Source organism: Acinonyx jubatus, chromosome C1 (genome assembly GCF_027475565.1).
Source record: "Acinonyx jubatus isolate Ajub_Pintada_27869175 chromosome C1, VMU_Ajub_asm_v1.0, whole genome shotgun sequence".
Classification (NCBI taxonomy): Eukaryota; Metazoa; Chordata; class Mammalia; order Carnivora; family Felidae; genus Acinonyx; species Acinonyx jubatus.
Genome location: NC_069381.1, coordinates 43,451,035 through 43,472,139, shown reverse-complemented (window position 1 = coordinate 43,472,139; position 21,105 = coordinate 43,451,035). Strand labels below are relative to the sequence as shown.

The following is a 21,105-nucleotide window of genomic DNA, read 5'->3' as shown; positions in this document are numbered from 1 at the left end:
AGTCTTCCCCTATTTCGCTGGTTTCTGGTCTAATAAGGGACTCATAGTGTGTACTCGGGGTTCTCAGCGTGGCAAAGAGGAGTCAGCAGCAAATAGCTGGGTCACTCTTCCAGCCCCCCCCCCCCATTTCCCATTGTACACCTGGGTCACTGACAATGGAAGCTTCCCCTCCCCCCCAAGCTCATCTCCCCCCCCCCCCCACTCCCCAATTTAGCTCCATTTATTTGAAGTTTGCAGATTTCAGTGGCGCGCATTCCACGTCGCGGGGCGCCCAGGTGATGCCCCCGTCCCCCGGAACGGTACCGTCTCCGGTGGAGAAGCCAAGGGGCTAACTAGCCAGGGCTGGCGGACCTTAGAAATTTAGGAGCACTCTCCCTTTTCTTAGCACAAGTCCCCAGTCCTCTCCCTCCGGCTCCCCAAAGCACGCCAAGGACCTTTTTCGCGCGACTCCACTTTGGGGCTTTCCAAAGTATTTTAATGATGTAGTAAAGGAGCAGCCGCGCGCCTCGGCGCCGGCTCGGGCCGCCCAGCTCTCAGCGTGGAGCCCCGGGCCCGGCGCTCGGAAGGCGGACTGGGCAAGACGGAGGACCGGGGGCGGGGCGGCTGGGGGGCGGCCTGGAGTCTGGGGTGGGGGTCGGGGTCGGAGCCCAGGGGGAGGGTAGGCAAGGGGGAGGGAGAGATAAGGGCTGGGCCGGCGCTGGCCGGGCGGGGGGGAGGTGAGGGGCAGATAAGGGAGAGGGACGTGGCGGGAGGGAGCCGGCGGCGCTCCGCTTAGGGGTCCGCGCCCCCTCCTCTCGGACGCTGCCGCAGCGCCCCCCCACCCCCCAGTGGTCCCCGCACGCGGAGTGGTCCCCGCTGGCCAAACCCCCTCATCGCCGGGACCTGGAGACCAGAGCTCCCCCAGCCCGATTCGAGTCCCCTCCCCACAACTACAGAAAAGAGAGGCGCGCGCCCCCGGGCACCCCCGGCTCGGCCGCAGGAGCAGGGGCAGCGGCTCGGCAGAGGCGGCCGCAGCGGGGACTGCCGCGGCCGGGCGCTGACAGGGCGTCCCTCCCGGGCAGCCGGGCCCGCCCCCGCGCGCCGATTGGCCAAAGCGGCCATCAATCGCGGGACGTTGACGCCCGCCTCGCTTCCTCGCCCGGGTAGCCACGTTCGGTTGAGCTCCAAGTAGACCAGCGGCAGCGGCGGCGGCAGCGGTGCCGGAGGCGCAGAGGGCGGCGCAGGCGGAGCCGGGCGGGCGCGCGAGCGAGCCAGCGGGCGGCCGGGCCGGCGGGCAAGCGGCGGCGGCGGCGGCAGCGGCACCCCAGGCCGAGCCGGCGCGGGAGGAGTTCCAGGGCGATGGGGCCGCGGCCGGGGCTGACGCTTTGACAGCTGGAAAGAGCGCGGAGCCAGCGCCTGGGGGGGAGGGAGGGGAGCGCGGCGAGGAGAGCGCGAGCGGGCGAGCGAGCGAGGCCGGGGAGGGGGCCGGGAGCGAGGGGACAGCTCGGGAGCAGCCGGAGCGGTAGCGGCGGCGGCGGCCAGGCTCGGCGCCCTCTTCTCTGCAAACCATGTTTGCCAAAGGCAAAGGCTCGGCGGTGCCCTCGGACGGGCAGGCTCGGGAAAAGTAAGCCCTATTTTCCAAGTGGCGGCCGCGCCGTCGCGGGGCTGCGGGAGGGCGGTGGGAGGCAGGTGGGCGGGCGGGGGCTGCTGCGCCCCGGGTCGGGCGCCGCCTGCCTGGCCCCTTCCCCGAGGCCGCGGCGGGCGGCGTGGGAGAGCCCATTGTTGGGAGGCGGCGGAGGCCGGGGCGTCGGGGGGCGCCGCCGGGGGAGGGGGCACCTGGTGGCCGCGGGGCGTGCCGGCCGCGGGGGCCCGCGGAGAGGGGTGGGCGAGGTCCCGAGCGCCGGCTTGGGCGCCCGCCGCGGCGGCCGCACTTTGCCCAGCGGGCGCGGGCAGGGGGCGCGTGGCTTCTGCAGCCCCGAAGGCTCCTTTTGTCCGCCCGCGGCGTGAGGAGTGCGTGCCGGGGGCTTTGTTCGGCCGGGAGCCCTCTCCCTTCCCTGCCCTCTGCCTCGCTGCCCGCCCCGCGCCCTCCCGGGCGCCGCGCTGGGCAGGGACGGCGGCGCCGGCTTGGCCCTGGGCTTGGGGGACAGTTGCTTGGGGGGGAGGTGGTGAGGGTGGCGCTTTGCTGCCCTCTCCAGAGCGCACGGAGCACCCCGGAGTCCGGGACTGAGTCTCCCCGGACCCACAGAGCTAGGGAGAGGGTGGCGGTGGCAACGAGTGGGTCGGGAAAAGGAGGGAGGCTCTGGGGTCGGAAGGCTTTCGAGTTTGAGAGACCTAGGTGGTTTTGGCTCCGATGCCAGTTGGAAGTTCAAGTTTGGGGGCTGCTTTCCAGCCCTCACGGCTCGAGGCAACGCGTCGCCTGGTACCCACCCGATAACTGTTTCCACTCGCATACCCCCCCCCCCCCCCCAAAGGGCATGGCCGAGCTGGCTGCTCACCTCTGGTTGGGGCCACAATGGGACAGCGCAGACAGGGCTGGAAGCCGGCTGGCGAGGTCCAGAAGCGAGCGCCCCGTGTGATCTGACGTCTTCCCTCTCTTTTTGTGCCCCCTACCCACTTTCCAGGTTAGCTTTATACGTCTACGAATATTTACTGCACGTAGGAGCACAGAAATCTGCACAGACCTTCTTGTCAGAGGTGAGTGGAACTCCCCCCAGCCATCCAATTTCTGGACACCCCCTCTTCCCCACTATTCTTAGAGCCTTTGTTTTCAGGAGCAGCCACTGTGGCCACCATTTTGAATTTTTATCACCTTTTGGCATTTATTGTTAGTTGGTCTTCACAGCCTTTTGGCTCTGGGAAGCCCCCAGCGCACCCTTCCTCTCTGCTCCTCTAAGTGGCCTCTGCTCTCTGCTTTCCAGATTCGATGGGAAAAAAACATCACGTTGGGAGAACCGCCTGGGTTTTTGCACTCGTGGTGGTGGTAAGTTTGCGTGATAGTTTTGTGTGTGTGTTTGTTGTGTTCTGAGCCCAGGATCCTAGTGAACAAAGACGGGAGGCGTGGAACAGACCCCCATGCCTTAGCCCTCAGTCTTGGCACAGAACAGGGCACCTGCGGGCGCTCAGACCAGAACTGGTGAAGGAGGAGAAGGGCAGGAGAGGCTGGTGCCTGAAGTTTTTGCCTTCTCTTTCTCCTCCTACTGAGAACCGACTAAATCGTGCCTAGTGTTCGTACAGAAACTCTTTTACTTTTCTGTCTCTCTCTGGGGTACCAAGCAGGGGCTTGAAAAAACCTTGAAGGATTTTTGTCAGTTCTGCATGCTGCTTTAATTAGAGGGAGTGGGGGCGGGGTGGGGTGGAGAGGATACCAGGTCTGTGTTACAACTGGCCTGTCCCTTCCTTTTTCTTCTGTGAGTTTGAAACCTTGAGAGAGCAAATCTACTGGGGCCTTTCCCAGGCACACTCAGAAAAAGCAAGAAGGGGCTGCCACTTCCTTTAAAGATACTGATTCAGACTGATTGGACCTTCCTCTCCTCTGTGGGCCCTACCCCCAGCATCCCTAAAGCCACAAAGTTTCGTTTTAGGGAGAACCTTAACTGGTTGGTGTTGACCTCTCAGAGTGCATGTAGTTTCCTGGCTCTCCCTTATTTGTGACCCTTTCCTGGGGCCCTTCAGGGTGGGACCTCAGCAGGTGTGATCTCCTTGTCGGTTTTGCAGCAGGCAGGAGGCGGCTTAGGGGTCAGCAGGAGTGAATTGCTGTGAGTGTAAGACCTGGATGTTTTGCGGGACCGATTGGTGGAGTCTTTGACATCCTTTTGAAAAGGACAAGAAAGCAGAGTGGCTTTTGATATTTTGGTGGGAGTTCAGAAGGGTCCCTGTGCCATGTCTTGGGATCTTAGCGCGTTTACCTGACCACCAGTTCAGGCTACTGTTTCAAGTTTCTTTGAATCGAAATGCGGGGGGATGAAGTGTCTGTTCTAACTTGCACAGAGAAAATGAGTTTTTAATTACTTCTGCCAACCTCGGAACTGCCGTGCTGTGGCGTAAGGGTTCTACCTGTAGGAGTGGGTGATGGGTTCTCTGTGGTGGTTTTTGGAGAGGACTGTGTGAGCGGGGTTGGTGTGTCTGATCATCGTGAATTTTGCAGAAACTTGGGCTCATAGGTAGAAGTTACTGAGAAGGAGCTGCGGAGTTTTTAGTGTTGGAAGTCTTCGGTGTGTGGGGGAGTTAAACGTGTGCAGCTTCAGGGGACAGAAAGGAATGTTTTTGAGCCTCCTTCTGCAGCTACTAGAAGCCCCCGATTTTCTTGTTCTATCCGTAATCCCTCGCGCAATCTTCTCCGGCCTTGTCTCAGCCCCAGGAACGTGGAGAGCAGTGGTGGCTCTGAGTGGCTGTGGTCTGGTTAGTTAGAAGTTGCCTTGCGCTACTTGACAAATGAGCTGAGGCTCTCTAGGTGGGAGGAAGCAGTGGCCCTGATTCTAAGAGGGTCAGGCCACGGGATTCACACCCCTTGAATGGTATGGCTCCTCCGATGACACTGGCAGAGCTGGCTGTTTGTGATGGGGACAGGAGCACCAGACCAGGAGTCAGACTTAGGCTCTGGGGCCCATTTCCTTCAAGTGGGTGCCCAGCCCTGGGCCTTGGGCTCCTAACCCAGAGGCCCTTACTAATACCAAATACTGGGGTTTGTATAAGGTTTTACCGGCTGACAGGTGATTTGTCTATTCTCAGGTGATACAGAGTGTTAGAATGACCATACAAAATCTTGGAAGGGGATGAGGCAGGGAGGTCTAGGCTTCCCCCCTGACCCCACTCCCCTCTTGCTGGATGGGTGGACTGAGGCCTCTCTGAGGAGGGCTATTTCAACATGAAAGGACAAGATACTTGGTTGTCTATAACATACTCTTCTTTGCCTAATTGATATGCATTCTTTGAGTGGGGGAATGGTTCTTGCATAAGAATTCCTTGGGGGAGGGCCTGGATGGGAGTAGGGGTGAGATGGGAGGGGCGGGGGTGTGGGCTCTTGGCTCTGGGATTAAGAACCTGTACGTTCCCTTTCTTGCCAGTCACCCAGATTGCTACACGTATGAATCATAGTCCTGACTTTGACAGTTTAACCTTTTTATGAAACGTAGCCGTTTAAGTTGGGGAGGGGTTGGTGAGAGGAATACAGCTGAAAGGAGAGGTGTGGATTCTTCTCTACATTCCTACGTGTCCTATATGGGCACCCCCGTGGACGGCTTGTACTAACCTGTCCAAACTTCAGTTGCCCCGTGTATAAAGTAGGGGTAAAGTTACCCACCTTGTAACACCGTGGTAGTTACGGGTAGTGTCGTGGGTGAGAGGCATCCGGCGCCTGGTAGGCACCCGATAGAACTGACACTCTTACTACAGATGTCTGGCTTGCCAGAAGAAGTCGGTCCGTTTTGTTTTCAAGCCCGAGTTTGCTCAATAAAGGCTGGGGGTGTGGGATTGAGCCTCTGGGAGACCTGGTGCTGTTAGCACCGCACGTTGTGCACTTGTCGTTGGGACACAAGTGATAATTAGTAACCTGATCTTATTTTATGTTTCGATTTGCAGCGTATTTTGGGACCTTTACTGTGCAGCTCCTGAAAGGCGAGACACTTGTGAACATTCGAGTGAAGCAAAAGCCTTTCATGATTACGTGAGTAACAAATTTTTAATCCTGGCAATAATTACAGGGTTGGAGAGCTCTAACTTCTCTAGTACCAGAAGCAAATACACAGCCAATTGGCAGTGGTCTTTGTTTTCTCCTTGCCTTTCTTTTTGTTCTGCTCCCCTCCCTGCTGCCCTTGCCCCGTTCTAACTTGGTGAACGGTATTTCATAATGTTGTGATTATGCAAAAGAGTGTAGATACCTATCTGGAGAATTAAATGGTGTTGATCAGGGCTTAGCCATGTGAGGGTTATGTTCAGAGTGCACAGTTAGCTGGGAAGAGACCGAGCCTCCTTGGTATTGGTTTAATTCAAAAATGTACCACCAGCACAACAGAAAAGCAACTATGAAACTTGTGCTTGGGTGTTTGAGTGAGCATTGGTGAAATGGACTCTTGCATTACTTTCCAGGGAGCAGTCTTTTCAATTACGTTTTGGGTTGTGTGTGGGGTGTGTGTGTGTGTGTGTGTGTGTGTGTGTATGTATGTATGTATGCGTGTGTGTGTGTTGGGGGGGCTCATGCTGTGTCCACTAAGACCATGTATGCTTTCAGGTCCTTGGCTGCTCCATAATCTCGTGTTCAGAACGTTCTTGTGAAGGTAGTTAATTTCATCATATCATAGTGCTTGCTTCGCTATCATTCATCCCCTACCTGGATGAGTTTCTTAAGATTTATGAAACGCTTATAAGAGCGATGTCTACTGCATATCCATCTCCCATGGTAGTGCCCCTCAAAAAAAAATATTGGATTCCAAACATGGGTTGGAGTCAGAATTTATGATCAGATGAAACATGATCTTGGGGAGATGGGAGATGGAAGGGGAAGTGTCTGCAATTCTTCCCAGCCTCTTTCCAGTCTTTGCTTCCCATTGGCCTGGTAGATGGGTGGGTGTGGGGTGTGTGTGTGTGTGTGTGTGTGTGTGTGTGTGTGTGTGTGTGAGAACGCATGGCCATGCACACGCAGGCAGAGAAGAGGTGGTTCATTTGATCTTGTACTTTTTTCATGAGGTGGGTAGGAATGGTCTCCAAGCTCTCGAGTATTGAAGTTGGTTTCTTTTAACGTCCTCAAGGCCCACCCACTTGGCCAGGCCATGTGTGTCCCCTGCGTGCAGAGGTTGAAACTGACTTAGGACACCGAAACCTAAGTTGCATTTCACAAGTGGTCAAATCCCATTTCCATGAATATCTTTACAGTGAAGATTTCCCCTGAAATACAGGGAGTTAGAGACTAAGCTGGAGGCTCACTGGTTTTAAGAATATTCAGTGTGATGCAATTTTGTTATGACTGAAAAGTTAATGACCTTGGAACAGAATGCTGAGGAAATTGACCAGTTCATGTACCCTCTCCAGGGTTGCAAAACAGAAGCTGGTGAATGGTACTTACGGCCTGGTAAACTTTTAGTAGTGCAAGGTGAGGTGACTGGTTCTTTTATGGTGTGGTTCTTATGGGAAAATCTGTGGTGATGATCATAGGGTTTCCTGAGCTGGAGGTTGGCTGAGGAGGCCAGAAGGTACATTAGCCATATAAAAAATAGTTAGCGAATTTGACTTAGGAAAAGTTAGTGAATTTCTACTTAGGAAAAGTCTTGCTTTTTCTCTGTTTTTTTTTTTTTTTTGTTTTGTTTTGTTTTGTTTTTTTTTTTGGAACCTATGGAGAGCTGATTCCTGTGTGGCCAATCTTTGCTGTGCAAATGGTTTCGTTTTTAAGAGTTGGGGAGAGAGGTGGACGTGCCTATGTCAAATAAATCTCTTGATATAGGGTGTCTATGCTATCTTTTGCAAGCTGTGAAAAAAGTTAATTTTTTAAAAATATATTTATTTATTTTTGAGAGCGAGTGCGCCAGCCGGCAGTGGGGCGGGTGGGGGGGTGGGTGCGCGGGGTGTGTGTGCAGAGAACAGAGGATCCGAAGCAGGCTCTGCCTTAACAGCAGTGAGCCTGTTGCAGGGCTTAAACTGGAACCTTGAGATCATGACCTGAGCCGAAGTCTGATGCTCAACTGACTGAGCCATCCAGGCACCCCAGAAGTTAATAATTTCTAACAAAGTTTTGTGCTCTGGTAAAGGGTGTGAGGTTCTGGCCATTTGTGGTTTGGTCTGCCATCTTGAAGCAATATGGATGGCAGCGAAAGCTTGCGTGGGTTTGCTTTCAATAATTTGTTAAGGAATAGTGTCAGAATTATGCTGTGAAGTTGGCATAGACTTGATTGAAGTCACGCTGATTGAGGACCAGAGTTCGCGGATTTTGGGGTCAAAACTCTTTTTCCTAGGTTGGAATCCACTTGGTTTCATTGGTCTGAGAGGCAGGTTGTGACAAGTGAGGACGGGGAGGGAACATCTGTATTGTGAAGGCATTAAGGGGTGGTTTGGGGTTGCAGGGGTGACAGAGAAGCAACTGGAAAATTAAGAGAAATTTGAGAAAATTAAGAAAAGGAACTCTGTTTTTTCATTGTCCTTCTCCAATCTTCATGTGTTCTATTTCCATGGCTACTGTCTAGTTAGCCCTCATTCCTGCTTGCTAGAATTATTGCTGTTGTCTCTTTCCAGACTCTTCCTCTAGTTTGGAATGCATGCCTCTCCTATCCATTCAAATCCTGGCCATTTTTTTAAACTTTTTTGTAGACTTTTATGATAACTTTTATGATCGTTTTCTGCACACTTTGATCACTCCATCTCACTGCCCATGGAAACCATCTATACAGAGCCTTGTTGGCAGCTTTCCATGGGCTGGGGCCTTGTGCTTGCTGAGTGCTTTGGTTCAGTCTCATTTCAAGCCGCCAGCGGCCAAGTGAGAGAAGGAATTGTTACCTCCATTTGCAGATGAGGAAACTGAGGCACAGAGAGGTTAATTCACAGCTGGTATCTGGTAGAATGAGGGTCCAAACACGGGCCATAACTGACTCCAGAATCGGTGCTCCTAACACTGGCTCAGTGCTGCAGGACCATGGCAAGTGCCCTGTTGGCTCCTGTTCCGATTGACTTCTCATTCAGATTTGTCTTTCCAACCACAGCTTATTAATTTTTTCCATGCCAGAGACCTTTCATGTATATACAGAGCTATTCATCTGTGTAACTCTCCCATAATGCCTTGCACATAGTAGGCATGGGTGCTAATTGAATGAAGGGGTTAAGGAACTATGGGTGAGAAAAAATAGGTAATTTGGGGTCACTGAGTAACCTGGCCTGGAATAGCCAATGGCATATTGGAAGATGTTCTCTTGGCGACTTCACTTTTGCGGGGTGATCTTGAGCCTGGTGCCTCTAATGTGCATTAGCTAGTTACCTGGCATCTTGTAAAAGAGTGGGCAGCAGCTGACTTTCTTTTTTCAATTAAGATGATTCACAGATCACCATAGTTTGTGGGGGAGCCTGTCAGCCCAGGTACCTGCTCAAGCCTTGGTGAGGGGCAGGGGTGAGGAGGGAGTGCCCGACTGCTGCTGGGCTAGAAGGGACCTCGACTGGGAAGATCCTGGTCTCCACTCGCTTAGGGAAATGACTTTGTGTTCCTGGCAAATTGTCTCCTCTTCTTGGCAACGGGCCCAGCGGTCTTAAAGGCTCCTCTCACGTCAAGGCCGGACCCTAGGAGCTGGAATGAACCAGGTGATTCGGGGGAGGGGGTTTAAATTTTCTTTGAATTGGTGAGTTTTTATTTGAGTCACAGTCTGTTTCCCCACTGACACACCAAGCACATTATCTGTAAGCATGAGCCCCTGATGTTGACCGCATGTAACGTGGAGCATTAGGACATTTGGTGCGCGAGTGGACTTTTCTGAGAAATTGGTTTGCCTTAAGTCAGAACAGCCGTGAGGCCCTGGGAGGAGGCTCACGGGGACTCTACTGGGGTTTCCTCTCCCGGCTAGAGCGTTGGGTCTCAGAGTATTGATGAACGCCCTTGGGTGCCATTGGGTCTTCTTAGACGCTGCTGTCTGGGTCCTGGCCTCCTTTTGTGAAGCGGACACTCCCAGTGCTACCTGTGTGTCTTAGTTTGGGCCCAGTGGTGTCCTGGCTGCCTTCTCCACTTGGCTCTCCTCCAGGGTCGGTGGGGGTGCTAGAAACAGGTGTCTGTGGTGCCTTCTTGGCTACCAGCAGTCCTTTCCCTCCTTAAGGTAGCTAATTGTATGTTTTCTTCTTGGCAGCAAGGAATGAGTGGAGTAGACAGGGCCCGGGGTTGGCTTCAGTGCCGAAGGTGCCAGAGAGCAGTGGTGGCTCCTTGCGCTGCTCATGTGACCGTAGTTCTTAGAACGCTTTTTCAGCACATGCTTGTGGTTTGGCCTCACGGGGGCCTTACTGGCCAGGTTTTATTCTTAGATTTCATCCCCATTTCACAGATAAGAACACTGAGGCCTGGAGTTGAGATAGTTTGTCCAAGGGCATGTAGCCAGGGGGCAGAGCTGGGACTAGATGTTAGTCTTTCGAGTTCTGCCTCTCAGCCTTTGACGGCGCTTATTTGATACAGAATTCCTGCTAAACGGAGGGAACGTTTGTGCATTTGACCCCAAGTGTGCCCCTATACAGTCACTGAAGAAACGCATTCAGCAGAGAGTTAGACTGAAGCCCCTGAGAGGTAAATTGCAGAGTCACTGGCAGAGGTGGGACTGGAGCTCGGGAAGGGAGTTTGTTATGGTACAGTGGCTCTTTTGGCAGGGAAAATGTGATAAAAGCTATGGCCTTGCCTTCCAGAAAATACATGTGTCCCCACAAAGGAGACTTTGTGCCTGGTTTTGGGAGGTGCACGGATTGCTGCCTCTAACCCCAGCCCCTCTGTGATTCCCGGGGAAGAACTCGGGGAGTGTGCTAGACATGGAATCCCATGACCTTGGCTAGTGTTGAGCCTCAGTTTCTCTGCTCTGAAGACCTGAGGTCCCTTTCTGCTCTGCCATTGGGAGCCCCCGACTCAGCAGGGCTGGCTCCCTTACCCCTGTGCCTCTGCAACAGGACTCTGCTGACCCCCTAGCCCCCAGCTGTGAACCTGTCTCCAGGCAGTGGGGGGCAGGTGGGGGGATTAGGAAAGTGCCCCAGAGGCCTAGGCGTGGACGAGAGCTGAGGTATTTGTGGCTCTGTGGCAGGGGTCCAGCGTCCTTGGTGGGTTCGAAATAGCAAAGTGATATTTGAGAGGGCTCTCCTTGGATGTGCTGAGCTGGGGTTCCTGCCAGGCGGGGAGTGTCCACGCCTGCCAGAACCCTTTGGGGGCAGGGGCATGAGAGGACGGCAGTGCGGGCAGAATGGGAGGGGAAGGGCTGAGGCCTGGCCCGAGGAGCTGGGGAGTGCTCTCCCCAGAGATAAGCCAGCCTAGCCATCTGCCCAGAGGTCCTGGCAAGTTCATAGCAGTTGCCTTTGGCTCTGACCCTTGGCGCCCTTGTGTGGCAGATTAAAAAAACAAAACATAACACAGTTATTTTTCCCCACCCCCACCCCCCTTGGAGCTTAGACTTTGTGTTGCATCCTTTCTTGGGGCTCCCACCCTGCTTGCTGCAATTCCTCTAACCCCAGAGGCTGCCAGACTCCTCCATCGGTAGCTAATTAAACACTAAATGAGTAACTGGAATTGCATTTTGCCAGAACCCAGGCTGTGCGGCCACCTTAATGGGTTTCAAGTGGCGGCAAGACCCCAAATTGCAAATCCTTGCCCTTTATTTCAAGGCAGGAGGTGGGGCTGGGGCAGGGGTGGGGGTAGAGTGGCAGGGACCCAAACACAGTTTTTGGCAGTGGTCACTTCATTTGAACTCCAAGACCAGCCGTGTGCACGTCTTTGCATAATGCCATCTTTGTTAGCTAAGCATTTGCAAACTTGGACCAAGAGTTAGTTCTGTGCCAGCCACTGCTCTGAAGGAGCCAGAGACACTCAGCCCTCCTCGAAGTGTCCCTTAGGCTGTCTTAATTTTCCAAGGGAAGCAGGTTCTCTAGTGGAGACCTCAGGCCAGGGCTGCCTTGCCCTCTTCCCTCGACCTTCCTGCCTCTGTGTGTGAGTGTGTGTGTGTGTTTTAAGCCTTAAGAGGGAGACATGGAAGGGAGGTGTATGTGCTTGAGGGCCTGTCAGCCAAGATAACAGAAATGTTACACTAGCTGTAGCCTTTATAATAGCGTCTAGGGTTTAGAGTATTTAGAAAAATTAATCTTTTTTAGCTTGGTAATAATTCTGACCACGGCACAAGTGCATTAGATGATTCACATAAACTTCTTTAATACACGTTGCTAGGAGCTTACAGCAAATAGACAATAACGATTGTTTGTTTTTGATTCGCCAGGGTAATGGGGTTTTCTGTAGCCTCGGCAAGATGAGTTTTAGAAATGTTTCTCTCCCGTGTTACGCTTTTCTCTACCCGGGTCTTGAATCCTCTGGGTTTTGAAGGGTTTGGGCTCAGACTGATGACTGGGATGCACACCTAAGTTCCATTCCTCACTGTCATTTCCTGGCAGGGTGGAGTTTCAGATCTCAGTTTCCCCATCTGTAGAGTGGGCGAGTGGTGGTCCCTTCGCATGGTGGTTTTGAGAGTTTCATACTATCACGTATGCGGGATGGTTGTCTCTCTGTGGCTTGTGCTTGGTGAGTTTATCTCCTTTCTCTTTTGCAGCCCTAAGGTTCCCCCCCCCCAAAACTTTTATTTATTTTATTTTATTTATTTATTTATTAAAAAAAAATTTTTTTTAACATTTATTTATTTTTGAGACAGAGAGAGAGCATGAACAGGGGCGGGTCAGAGAAAGAGGGAGACACAGAATCTGAAACAGGCTCCAGGCTCTGAGCTGTCAGCACAGAGCCCGACGCGGGGCTCGAATCCACGGACCGCGAGATCATGACCCGAGCCGAAGTCGGACGCTTAACCGACTGAGCCACCCAGGCGCCCCTCCCCTCAAAACTTTTAATATGATAGAGACAACAGCATCCTTTTCTGGGAGAGCAAGCTGACTGAGGGATCTGGACACTTGAATTTCCCAGTGATGCTCTCCAGTGCCTGGGCTCCCCGAATGTATCATGGAGTCTTTCCCTCCATACTAGCTGTCTTGTCTCACCCCCACACCCCTGCAAGGGGCAGAGTAGGCAGTACTACCGCAAGCTGGCGCTGATAAATGCTCCCCTAAGATGTCGGCACCCCTTATCTGTGTTGGACAGAGGCGTCCCGTCCCACATAGTGAAATGGTAAGACCCAGAGGGGCTTGCGACTTGGCATCAGCAGAAATCTGGATTCAAATTTTGACCCACACCCCTTGTTACCCGGGGGAGCCTTCACTCCTCAGGGTCCCTTCTCGACTGTGAAGTAGGCACAAGGGTCGTCCTTGCTCAGCCCCACCATGGAGTGGTTGAGAGAAAGGCATGGAAACCCGTCTAGCGAGGTCAGTGGTACTGTGATGTGCTGTGTAGATGCTTATAGGGATGAACGGGATTGAAAGCGCCAAGTTGGGATCTTGTCATCGCCTTTGGTACGTATCCCACCCTTGCCTGCCTCAGGTCTCACTTGACTTTTTGATTGAGCAAGGAGTCCCAGAAGGGAGCCTTAGGACGTGAGCTTGGGAGGGGATGTGTACTCCATGGCAAGTCCTTGGGAAGCCAGTGCTGGTACATTGGCTGCTTTCTCCTCTGACTTCCTGCGGAGCTTGAGTGAGACATTGGTCATTTGGCTCCCGGGCCAGGAGCAGAAGACACTGCTGAGTTTCGTGGGGTTGATCCAGCTGAATTACTGAGTGCTTGCTCTGCTCACTGTCTCGTTGAAGAGACAGATGCAGCCCAGGATGTGATAAGTACTTAGAAAGCCTTGTGTGGAGAGATCTTGGTCTTTCGAGAGATCAGGATGCAGTCAGGACAGATGGTGGGAGAAGGTAAGCGGTCCCACTCTCGGTGGCGGCCAGGAAACGTATTTAATGTATATGTACATGGCGGGATCGCAAGTGATGGAACTGGAGGTCACCTAGGCATCTTACAGATAGGTAAACTGAGGTCCAGAGAGGAAAGATGCCCCACCTGAGGTGACCGGTAGGTCTCAAACCTACAAAGCCAATCAGGATCCGGGACATTTATCTTTGCTTCGTGCTGCCTTGCTGCACCTGTAAGCTGTGCAAACTCGGGCGCTTTAATTAGCCTCTCTGTTTCTCAGTTTCCTCAGGTAGAAAATGGGGTTGATAGAGTATACCCACCTCATAAGGCCGTCGTGGGGATTAAATGAGCTTATGTGCTTGCACACATCCCGTATGTAATAGGGCCTGGCACAGAATAAGCACCATGTCAGCGTGCTAGCATGACCTCACCTTGGGCCCTGTGTGGATCCTGGCTTCCTCATGGCCAAAAGGGAGGCAGCAGCAGAATGGTCTTGGTGTGAGAGGTGTGTGTGTGTGGACATGAACCATCATAGGCTGCCTCACCTGTTGATTAGCGCTCTGGATCTGTGGCTCTGAATCCACCTTCTTCAAGTACCCTTGGGCATTTGGAGGGTGAGGGTCGCACCTGCAGCCTCCAGACCGGCCCCAGCACTGTGAGGATGTAATGAGATGACATTCATGGGCATTCTGGGCTGGCAGCTAGACTGTGTTGTTCGGTCAGCGTCCGTTTTCTCCTCTGCTGGCCACTTCTCTTGATCTAGGAGTCTGGAACTTTCCCCCGCCCCCTCTGACCCTTCCTGTGGTCCCTGCTTGGTACCACCGGAGATGGGGTGTTTGCTCCCCTGCCCACTGGCCCTCTGTAGAGCAGATGCCAGCCTGGAATGTGGCTGTCTCCCCACCAGACCTGCCAGGACCACCCCCACTGGGGACACCGCCTCCTTTTCTTCCTTCTTTTTTTTCTCTCCCCGGGAACTCTGTGTCCTTATTTGCTTCTTGCTGCCCGGCAGGAGGATGATTTCAGTCAAGGTTGTATCTCTTCCCTTCCCAACTGGTAGATTAAAAGCTCTTGAGGGCAGGGGCTCTTGCCTTCACCCTGTTTTTGCTACCCCCACTCCCGGGGCCTATTGCAGAGTCTTGAATAAATCCCGAGATTGGTGAGCTAGACTCCGGGCCTTGAGAAGTGAGAAAGGTCTGATCCCTGCCCTGGGATCAAGCGTGTTAAATACACGTTTTAATGGAGATGGACAAGTGGCACATGGTAACACATTGTTTTGCAAACTGTGAGTTGTGACCCATTAGTGCCTTGGGAAATCAACTTAGTGGGTCACGACTGGCAATTACAAAAAATGAAACAACTGTATCACACAGAGGAAGCGTAAGTATTGTTTGGGGGAACTTCTATTTTCAGTGATTTATGCGTGCCCGTAAATAAACGTCGCGTCCTGGGTTTGTGAGGTGAAATTTGCCTCCTTGCGGGTCTCAGTCTAAACTTTGAAAGCCGCTAGCTCAGAGGGGGCCGAGATGGAATCTTGCGACCCACGGGTGACGTCAGCCAAGCGACAGACGGTTGCTGACCTCAGTTTCCGGATCTGTAATAAGGAGGGAATTATTCCCACCTCTGAGGGTTCTTGGGAGAATTGTTTCCCCACCGTGTCTTTCACTTCCAGACTGGTGCCTCAGGGCTCACTTGGTGGCTGCCAGTGGTGTTTGCTGCCCTGTTCTTTGTGCAGAGAACACGAGCAAAGTGCCCGGCAGGTGCTTGCCAAGTGCTGAATGAGCAGTAGCTGCCACCTAAAGTCTGCAGCTTGTCCCTGCCGGCTGGCCACAGGGCAGCTCCCCGTGCCTCCCCTCCTCCGGGTCCTGGCCCTCCACGGAGGGTGCTGTTGGAACACCTGCAGGGCTCAGGCTACAGCAAGGGTCTTGAGAATAGGTCTCCAGGCATCCTGTCTGACCCAGGTTGGCCCAGCTTCCCAAATTCTCTGTCCCCTCCCGGTGACAGCTGTTTGCACAGCTCCCGAGGCAGGCTTTGTGTCTCCCGTTCTTTGTGTGTTTGGGTGAAGCGCCTGACATTTCACTTCTGTTTCACAGTCCTCTGACCTTAAGAAGCACGGCTGCTCCCTGGGGCCCCTGTCTGAGGCTTTCCTCTGATCCTTCCTTCCCCGTCACAAAAGGCTGTTTGAGAGAGCAGGCTCTGGGGTGGCAGACCTCCCCTATGCCTGGGATGCTGGCTGCAGCTTTGAGAGCTCTTGGGATAGACAGAGCGTGGCTTTGCAGACTGGACCGGGAGGGCGGTGGATGGCGAGCAGTTGCTCCCAGGTGTCCACTGCATGCCTGGCTCTGTGCTGGCGGTGGGGATGAGGGCAGGGTCACGGACGGTGCCCAGGATTTGCACTTGGCTGACCAGAGTTCAAGTTCTGATTCTTTCAGATAGCCGTGGGTAAGTCCTCTGGCCTCCCTGAGCCTTGGTTCATCTGATCCGAAATGATGTGAGACGAGGCCTGGATTTTTTTTTCTGCCTCTCCAGCATTTTAGAAGTCGGGTGAGAGCGCATGAAGATGGTTTTTGTTAGTGGTGGTCGCCTGTTGAGAAGGCTTTTTGGAATGTGAACAGACCATCCAATCACGGACTGTGTATTAAGAAGCAATGTCTCAGTTAACAGATGGGGGACACCGAGGCCCGGAGTAGGACGTTAACACAGCAAGTCCGCGGCTGGACAGATACCCGATTCCCGCGGCAGCCGCTGAGTGTAGAAAACCTTTCCTTTCGAGGCTGGCGCCTGTGTCTGTGCCGCCCGTTAGGAATTTCGCAGCTTTCTTTGGGAGATGCCGTGGGCTTCCTGTGGCTTTGGCCATCCGTGGCCTGTGCCGAGGGGGGCAGACGGCCCGGCGGGCAGGCCTGGTGTCGGGCGTGTGCACGTTGCTGTTCTTTTCTCGCTGTCTTTTAGAAGGCTTCCAGTAGCAAATGTTATCCTCCCTCTGGAGGCCCTTCCTCTTGGCAGCGCTGGCCTCCCGCTGCCCGCCAGCTCCCGCTCGTCGAGCCCACTTGTGTTACACGAGGCCGCCCTGGCCCACGGCTCTGCTCGCGGGTGTCGCTGCGGATCTCCGGGCTGGCGAGCCGCTTCGGAAGGGGATTTTACAGCATGACAGGGAATTTCAGCCACCACGTTATCTCCGAATTGGCCAATTGATGGTTTCAGCAGAGCATTTCAGCATCGGGGAAGCCAATACAATTTGAGTTAGTTGTGATGGCTGCCACTTTAAATACCGCGGTGAATTTCTGTCAGCGAGCTAATGCGTGGAATAGGGAATTGCAGAAAACTTGATCACCAGAGTGCATCAGTCGATTCTGACCCCAAGCTATAGAAAATGAACTGAAATCTAGTTGACTGTCGCCACATACTTTCTTTGGCATTATTTAGCTAGCAGCATCTTTGTCAAAGGGAACTTGAAGAGAAGAGATGAGGTAAAAATCACGGTGTTGGACTCTGGCCGCCGCGATTTTAGGGAGCAGCGATCTTCCACGGGAGGCTGAGCCGTTGGGTTGGGGTGGCGGTTTCTTGCCGAGGGATAAGTAACTAAACTACCTAAACCACGGCGCTGTGGCTTAAAAATAATTCGTTATTTGTTTAACAAAGGAAACTGGTATTTATTGAGCACTTACTGTGTGCCAAGACCTTGAGAAAAGTATTCTTATTCAATCCTTGTCCATTGGGGGCAATGTAGGGGACAGGATATTTATTCTTTGCATTTCAGGAAGTAAGAACTGTTGAGAACGATGAACAAGTTTGAGTGCTGATTGTGTGTCAGGCAGCGTTCTGAGCCCTTTAGGTTTTTTGTTTTTTAAATGTTTATTTTGAGAGAGAGAGAGAGAGAGAGAGAGAGAGAGAGAGAGAAAATCCTAAGCAGGCTCCGCGCTGTCTGCGCAGAGCCCGACGTGGCACTCAGTCCCATGAACCGTGATACCATGACCTGAGCCGAGATCAAGAGTTGGATGTCTAGCCGCCTGAGCCACCTAGGTGCCCCTGAGCCCTTTAGGTTTTATCTCTTCTTGTACTCCAAACAGCCCAACGCATTAAGTTTGGTTTTCCTTCGTATTTTGTAGAAGAGGAAACCGACGCAGTAGAGGGATTCAGTAATGTTGAAGGTGGACATAAAATGAAAGTGGTCTTCGTTACCATACCATGCTGCCTCCCCGAGAATCAGTACCAGATTCGACATCTTTGTGGCCTGATTAACTGATGACCCATCGCCCAGCCCAGGGTAGTTTGATATGGCGCTGGGAGGAGTAGCTGGAGGGGGTCTTTGGGGAGATGGGCAAGCTGAAGCCTTGCCTGTGGGGTCGGGTGGTGCCTTACCCAGTTGGTTTTCAGTGACCTCAACCAGGAGGAAGATCTCTTGCTTTGGGCTTGCCTACCCTAACGAAGAGTTTCCCCTTCTCTTCACGTACACCTGCTTCCATGCCTGAAAATATTTCATTTGCAAATAGATTGCATGCATCGAGTCACCACTTTAATGAAGAAGTAGGAAAGACAAGAACTATAGAGTTGCTGATTAGAGCTTCCTGCCAGCTCAGGGGACCCAGTGTGAGCATACCAGGTTGGTAGAATTCTAGTCAACACAACACGTTGGGAATTTCGGTTCCATTTCGGTTGAGGTAGACTTGATTTTTGTGGAGCCTAAAAAAATGCCAGCCATGCTTCAGAGTCTGCAGTGGAGTTTTCAAGAGACCATGACCCTCTGCACTTCCTCCACTCACCTAGCAATGTAAGAGGCTCCTTCTAGGCTTATTCTGGGATGGCCAGGGTTGGGCTTTGTGGAGGGAGGTTCCTCATTTTTTCCCCCTAGGGAGTCAGGAAGGGTCATGATGCCAAGTTTGCTCTGGGTCATTCTTCCAAGTGCAGGCCGCTCAGAGCTTCCCTGTGAGGAGAACCCACCTGCGGGAATGGGTGGCACAAGGAGCGCACGGAGCCTTCTGTGTAGAAGGCTCCCATCGCCAGCAGGTGCTCCCGAGACTCCCCTCCCTCCCAAATAAGAACCGTGCTCCCTACCGTTCTGAGCTGACATCCATTGGTGGCAGGGAGGGGAGATGGATCACTGGACAGAAATCCTCTTTCACAACCAAACCGCCCCCCCTTACTAGCCGCGTAACCTTCGATCAACCATTGTCTTCTCTCTGGGCCTCAGCGTCGTAATCCGTAGCATGGGGACAGTGAGGGACACAAAAGTGATTTCTGAAACCGTGGTGACCAGCATTTGTCACACGTTTACCCTGGGCCAGGCACCGTACGTGGGCGTGACATTTAATCCCTGTAACTCTCTATAAGGCAATGGCTATCTTTATAGCTTTTGGACAGGGAAACTGAGGCTTAACGGGTGATGAAGTCATTAAATAAAGGAATCAGGATTTGAACCCAGGGCCTCCTCCTTCCTTTTGAGCCTTGCTGCCAGTTTCACAAACTTTTGGATGATGTTAGGAGTTGGGGACTGTGGGGTAAAAATGCACTTTGAAAGAAGTGAGGATCATTTCAGTAGAAACCTGTAACCGTATGTCTTTAAACAACCACAGAAAAAAGATGTCAGTGACGGTTTGCTTCCCAGGGAGGTGAACGCAGACAAACCTATTTTGACTGTTAACTTATTTTGTTGCTTAAAAGCCAGTGACATGCAGCGTTGGATTTATTTTTCTTCACAGTGTTTAAGTGTTTGCCACTTCGTGAGTGACGTGTGTGAATGGGGGGATTGCCTGTACTTTGGGAATGCATTTCAGGCTTTTGCCTTAAGAGGGACCTCGGAGAAGGTGTGTGAGGTGCCCCTGGAGCCAGAGCCGAGCAGTGGCTCGAGGGCCTTGTGTGGACCTGTGTCTCAGGGTGTTGCTGGAGCCAGAGCTCGCTCTGGACTTGGGGTCACGGTGGAGAACCGATCGCAGGAGTCTTTGTGACTGGAAGCCTAAATATTTATTCTGTTCTGTCCCTAATGAAAACAAATTGTCAACAGTTGTTCAGTAACTGACTAAATTAAAATCTGTAATTAGTCAATTAGATTAAAGAGTTGGCACAACCTGATTGTATCATGCTGGTTAGGTTATTAAGAGAAAGGGTGTGATTTTTAATTACTGAATGCTAATTTTGACAGTTTCAAATAGAAACAGACGTGTTTTTCCCCCCTTTCCCTAATTCTGAATGGTTTGGAAAGTAAAGACACTCCATGTGTAAATTACAGTTTTTTGTTTTTGTTTTTTTTTGTTTTTTTTTTTTTTGAAGGAAAATAATCCAAGAAGGCCCTGCCATGGAGTAGGGGGATTTTAGTTAAGGGGCCACGTTGGATTTCATTGATCGGGTTAGCTGGAAATCCTTACCTTCTTGAGGGATGGATGGCCTGGCGTTGGGCAGCTCTGTTTTTGCTTTAAATGAGAAGTTGAATTTCAGCTTCAAGCAGTCAAGTCATTGGGTTAGAGTTCTTTTTAGGGTCCCCCCCATGTCTCTCCTCTCAAGGGGCTTTTTTGACCAGCACCCCAGAAGCGACGGGCAGCAGGAGACCGATCCAGTGAGGAAGCAGCTGTGTGTGTGAAGTGTGGTGGGAATCCACGGGACTCAGACACCGGCAGACATGGATAACCGTATCTGACTTTATTTTATAGAGTACTTTCCCGCATACAGGGCAGCCCGGTGAGAGCGACAGCCGGGACGAAAGTTCTTAGTGCTTCTGCTTTATGGCTGAGGAGAGCTGAAGGCCGAGGAAGGAGGAAGCCAGGGGTGGGTGTGCAGGCAGGATGGACAGGTGGGTAGGGACAGGGTTGTGCGCAGGCGGCCAGGAGTTCTGGTAGCGCAGAGAGGAGAGGGGCTTCTTGCTTGGCAGGAAGATGGGATCAGGAGGGAGGGCCGGCTGGTGGATTTAGAGGTGTAGAAAGCCAGCGGAGAGTTTAGGTTGAATGGATTCAGCTGACTTGAAAATGGAGCAAGTCCTTCTGTTTTGTTTCTCTGGGGGATGCTGTCTCTCTGCCTTCCCTGCAAATGCTAGAATACGGAGTGGGGGCAGTCTTGGAACTGGGGGTGAGATCTGAGCTGCTTCCAGACCCCGACACAGCCTGGATCCCCTCAACTGCCAGAAGGGCCTTCCCGTCTCCCCGCCCTCCTCCTCAGCTCCTGGGAGTTCACATGTGGTTGGCCCTGGAGGCATAAGAAACATGGTATCTGGAGAGCCTCAAGCCTTAGAAGAGGTCCAGGGGCCACTGCAGGAAGGCCACCCAGCCCTAACCTCTCCTTGCCCCAGTCCTGTGCTTAGTGACTATGGGTTGAGACTCTAAACCCGCGTCCCCAGCCGAGGGGCTGCTGTCTCCTTATGGCCCACTGGGCATCCTCCCTGTTTTGGAAAAACTATCCCAAACCCTGTGCCTCCAGGAACCACACTGGATGGTGGTGTTGATACGGTGCGTAAGCTCTACTTTTTGCTGTCTTAAGTTTTCCATGATCCATTTGGGAAGCACTGGTTAAAATGGCCCTTGGTTTTCAAGATTTAATATTAAAGCTGTTGATGAGCCGGGATGAGTCTTTTTTAAATGGAAGCAGTTTTGCTGTTTGCATTTGATAGATGTATGGGATGGTTGGGAACCACAGTGCAGAGAAGAAGGTGAAGCAGTCTGGGCTCT

The 21,105-nt window shown here is 52.7% G+C and overlaps 1 protein-coding gene across 6 annotated transcripts in view; it reads left to right on the top strand.

Moving 5' to 3' along the window:
- The first annotated feature begins 1,158 nt into the window (after nt 1-1,158).
- The window catches only part of SSBP3 (single stranded DNA binding protein 3), a 165,122-nt gene continuing 145,175 nt past the window's right edge, over nt 1,159-21,105 (top strand). For 2 of the 6 annotated variants that reach the window (XM_053214078.1, XM_027059110.2), the window contains exons 1-4: nt 1,159-1,603; nt 2,601-2,673; nt 2,898-2,959; nt 5,557-5,641. In XM_053214078.1, coding sequence (XP_053070053.1) covers nt 1,548-1,603; nt 2,601-2,673; nt 2,898-2,959; nt 5,557-5,641 — 276 coding nt within the window. In that variant the 5' untranslated portion in view covers nt 1,159-1,547. The remainder of the gene's footprint in view (nt 1,604-2,600; nt 2,674-2,897; nt 2,960-5,556; nt 5,642-21,105) is intronic. The other 4 variants (XM_027059112.2, XM_027059111.2, XM_053214079.1 and 1 more) reach the window with 3 other exon arrangements.